Source organism: Mauremys reevesii, linkage group 1, assembly GCF_016161935.1.
Source record: "Mauremys reevesii isolate NIE-2019 linkage group 1, ASM1616193v1, whole genome shotgun sequence".
NCBI lineage: Eukaryota > Metazoa > Chordata > Testudines > Geoemydidae > Mauremys > Mauremys reevesii.
The window spans coordinates 6,856,896-6,859,734 of NC_052623.1; the positions used below are offsets into that span (position 1 = coordinate 6,856,896).

At 46.4% G+C, this 2,839-nt stretch overlaps 1 protein-coding gene across 1 annotated transcript; it reads left to right on the plus strand.

Moving 5' to 3' along the window:
• Positions 1 to 1,682: 1,682 nt before the first annotated feature.
• On the plus strand, positions 1,683 to 2,630 carry LOC120399602 (olfactory receptor 52M1-like). Its single transcript, XM_039528036.1, has one exon. It carries the CDS (start codon positions 1,683 to 1,685, stop codon positions 2,628 to 2,630), a length of 948 nt encoding a protein of 315 aa, XP_039383970.1.
• Positions 2,631 to 2,839: the final 209 nt, after the last annotated feature.

A 2,839-nucleotide genomic window follows, 5' to 3' on the forward strand; every position in this document is an offset into this window, starting at 1 on the left:
CTGGTCATTTCCAGTTTCTCTATGTCCTTCCTATACATTGGTGACCAAATTAGACACAGTTCTCCAGCTGAGGCCGAACCAGCACCCAGTGCACCTCCTTTGACTTGCATGTGATGCCTTGGCTAATGAATCCAAAAATTACATTTTCTTTTTTTTTGCAACAGCAAAAAAATCCACACCCCTGAGAGATGTAGTTATATCAACCTAACCGCGATATAGTTGGCATGAGGTCAACGGAAGAATTTTACAATCCACTTAACTACCACCTCTTGGGGAGGTGGATTACCTGTGTGGATGCAAAAACCCCTGCCATAGGTGTAAGTGATAAGGAAGAACCACTGTCGCATTTTAAGCGTAGACAAGTCCTCAAGCAGATCTTCCAGAAAAAACATCCAGTCTGGATCTATAGACATGCAGAGTTGGAGAATCCACCACTTCCCTTTGCAGTTTGTTCCAAATATTAATCACTTCAGTGCTAAAAATTTGGCCTTTACTTCCAGCTAGTATTTTTCTGGCTTTATTTTCCAGCCATTGGGCCTTGCTCTGCATTTCTCCGCTAGATTACAGAGCCAGTTATTTGTGTTTGTGTGTGTTTATATATTGGTTCCCCCGCCTCCAACTCCTGCCTTCCTTTTGCCACTGAACAGAAGTTTTAGCCAAAGTTGTTCACACTCTTGACTGAGGAATTGTGGCTTCCAAGCTGTCTAATAAACTCTTCGTAAAGAACACCCAATTCTCATTCTCTCTCAAAATTTTTCCTCCCAATCAGTTTTGTTGATAATTTGCTTCACCTGAGGAGAATTAGCCCTTTTGAAACACAAAGTGTCCATAGATGTTACTGGTTGGGAACTGTTCTCTGTTTGTCCATTTGAATGTAATCAGTTCCATTCTTTATTTTCCTCTCATCTGTCATAAGCCCCCTTCTTTGTCTCTTCTCTAAACTAAACAGTCCCAGACTTTTCAGTCTGCAGATGGCAGCCTCCCCCATTCTCATAGCCTGTCTCAGAAACCCCCTTTCTATCTGCTATATCCTTTATAGAGACTGGGTGATCAGATCCAGAGCAAGGTTTCCTCCATCCCATTCCTTAGGCATCCCATCATTTTCTTTGTTTTGGCCACTGCTATGAGTGACGCCAAGGTCTTTCCTCTGAGTTGTCTTCTAGTTGGGATGTTTCTCTCTGGTACGTGTTTTGTAAAAACTTTGGTTTTTTTTCCACTCTCAGATTTTGAGCAACTGGGTGAATGGGGAACTCCCTTGAGCATGGACTCTCTAACCTGGGTTTAATTGCATTAAGGAACAATGATGGATAACCAGTATTCACACTCTTGTTTCCTGCTGGTGCCTATTAAGGTTTCCCACATCAGATGTATAGGAAGTATTGAGGCGGGGGACACCATAAAATATGGAATTGGCATTGATAGGGTCATGTGTTCACAATTAATTTGCCTGAATAATGAAAATGTCATTTTTCAGTGTGTGAAGAGCAACCAATCTGCTTCATCCATTAGAAAAGCCTCCAGTGGTACATTTAATGTTTCAAATTAACATTGTCTCTCCATACAGGCATTTGTACTGCGACCATCACCCTAGACCCTGGACACATACAGGAAGTCAAGGGAACATACGGTACATGCAGGAAACACCGTTCTGTCTCAGAGTTGGACACCTTCTCTCCTACTCCATGTCAGATTCCAACACAACTGCTTTCAAGAACCCTTCTAGCTTCATTCTGCTGGGCTTTCCTGGGCTGGAGGCAGCCCATGTCTGGATCTCCATCCCCTTCTGCACCATGTACACCATAGCCATCTTGGGGAACTTCACCATCCTGTTCATTGTGAAGATGGAGCCGAGCCTTCATGGGCCCATGTACTATTTTCTCTGCATGCTGGCCATCACCGACCTGGTCCTGACTACATCTACCCTGCCCAAATCACTGAGCATCTTCTGGTTCAGTTCCAGGGAGATCGATTTCAGTGCCTGCCTCACCCAGATGTACTTCTTTCACTGCTTTTTAGAGATGGAGTCTGGGATCTTTGTAGCCATGGCTCTGGATCGCTATGTGGCCATCTGCAACCCCCTGAGACATTCTGCCATCCTGACAAACCCCGTTGTGGCCAAGATTGGCCTGACCGTGCTGCTGCGAGGCTGCCTGGTTATACTGCCCCTTGTCCTCCTGGCAAGACAGTGGCCATATTGCAGAACCAACATCATCCCCCAGCCGTACTGCGTACATATAGCCGTGGTGAGTCTGGCCTGCACCGACACCCGCGTCAGCAGTTACTATGGGCTCTTTGTGCTATTCTGTGTGATGGGTCTGGATGTGATTTTTATCGCCGTGTCCTATATCCAGATCCTCAGGGCCATCTTCAGCCTCCCCACAAAGGACGCCCGGCTCAAGACTTTTGGGACCTGCAGCTCCCACCTCTGTGTCATTTTAGCCTTTTACATCCCACATCTCTTCATCTCCCTCATGTACCGGGTTGGCCAGAATGTGCCTGGGCAATTCCACATTCTCATTGCCAGTGTGTACCAATCAATGCCCCCCACGCTAAATCCCATCATCTATGGGGTGAGGACCAAAGAGATCCGGGGCAGGCTGCTCCGGCTCTTTACTCAAGAAGGGACCTAAAGTTTTCTCCTGGTCCTCTGGCTCTCAGACCGAGCTCTGTGCAGAGCTGCCTGGTGACATGGTGATGGGCCTTCTTCCCTGAATCACTGACTGGACAGTCACAGTGACATTAATCCCTTTCCTGGCCTTACTGTTCTGTGTCAACGTGACAGACTGAGGAATTGCTCTGTGTACAACTCACTGACTTACAGGATTGGCACCATTCTAAT

Coding starts and splice junctions, on each gene's coding strand:
- LOC120399602 (XM_039528036.1), top strand. CDS start 1,683: ATGTCAGATTCCAACACAACTGCTTTCAAGAACCCTTCTAGCTTCATT.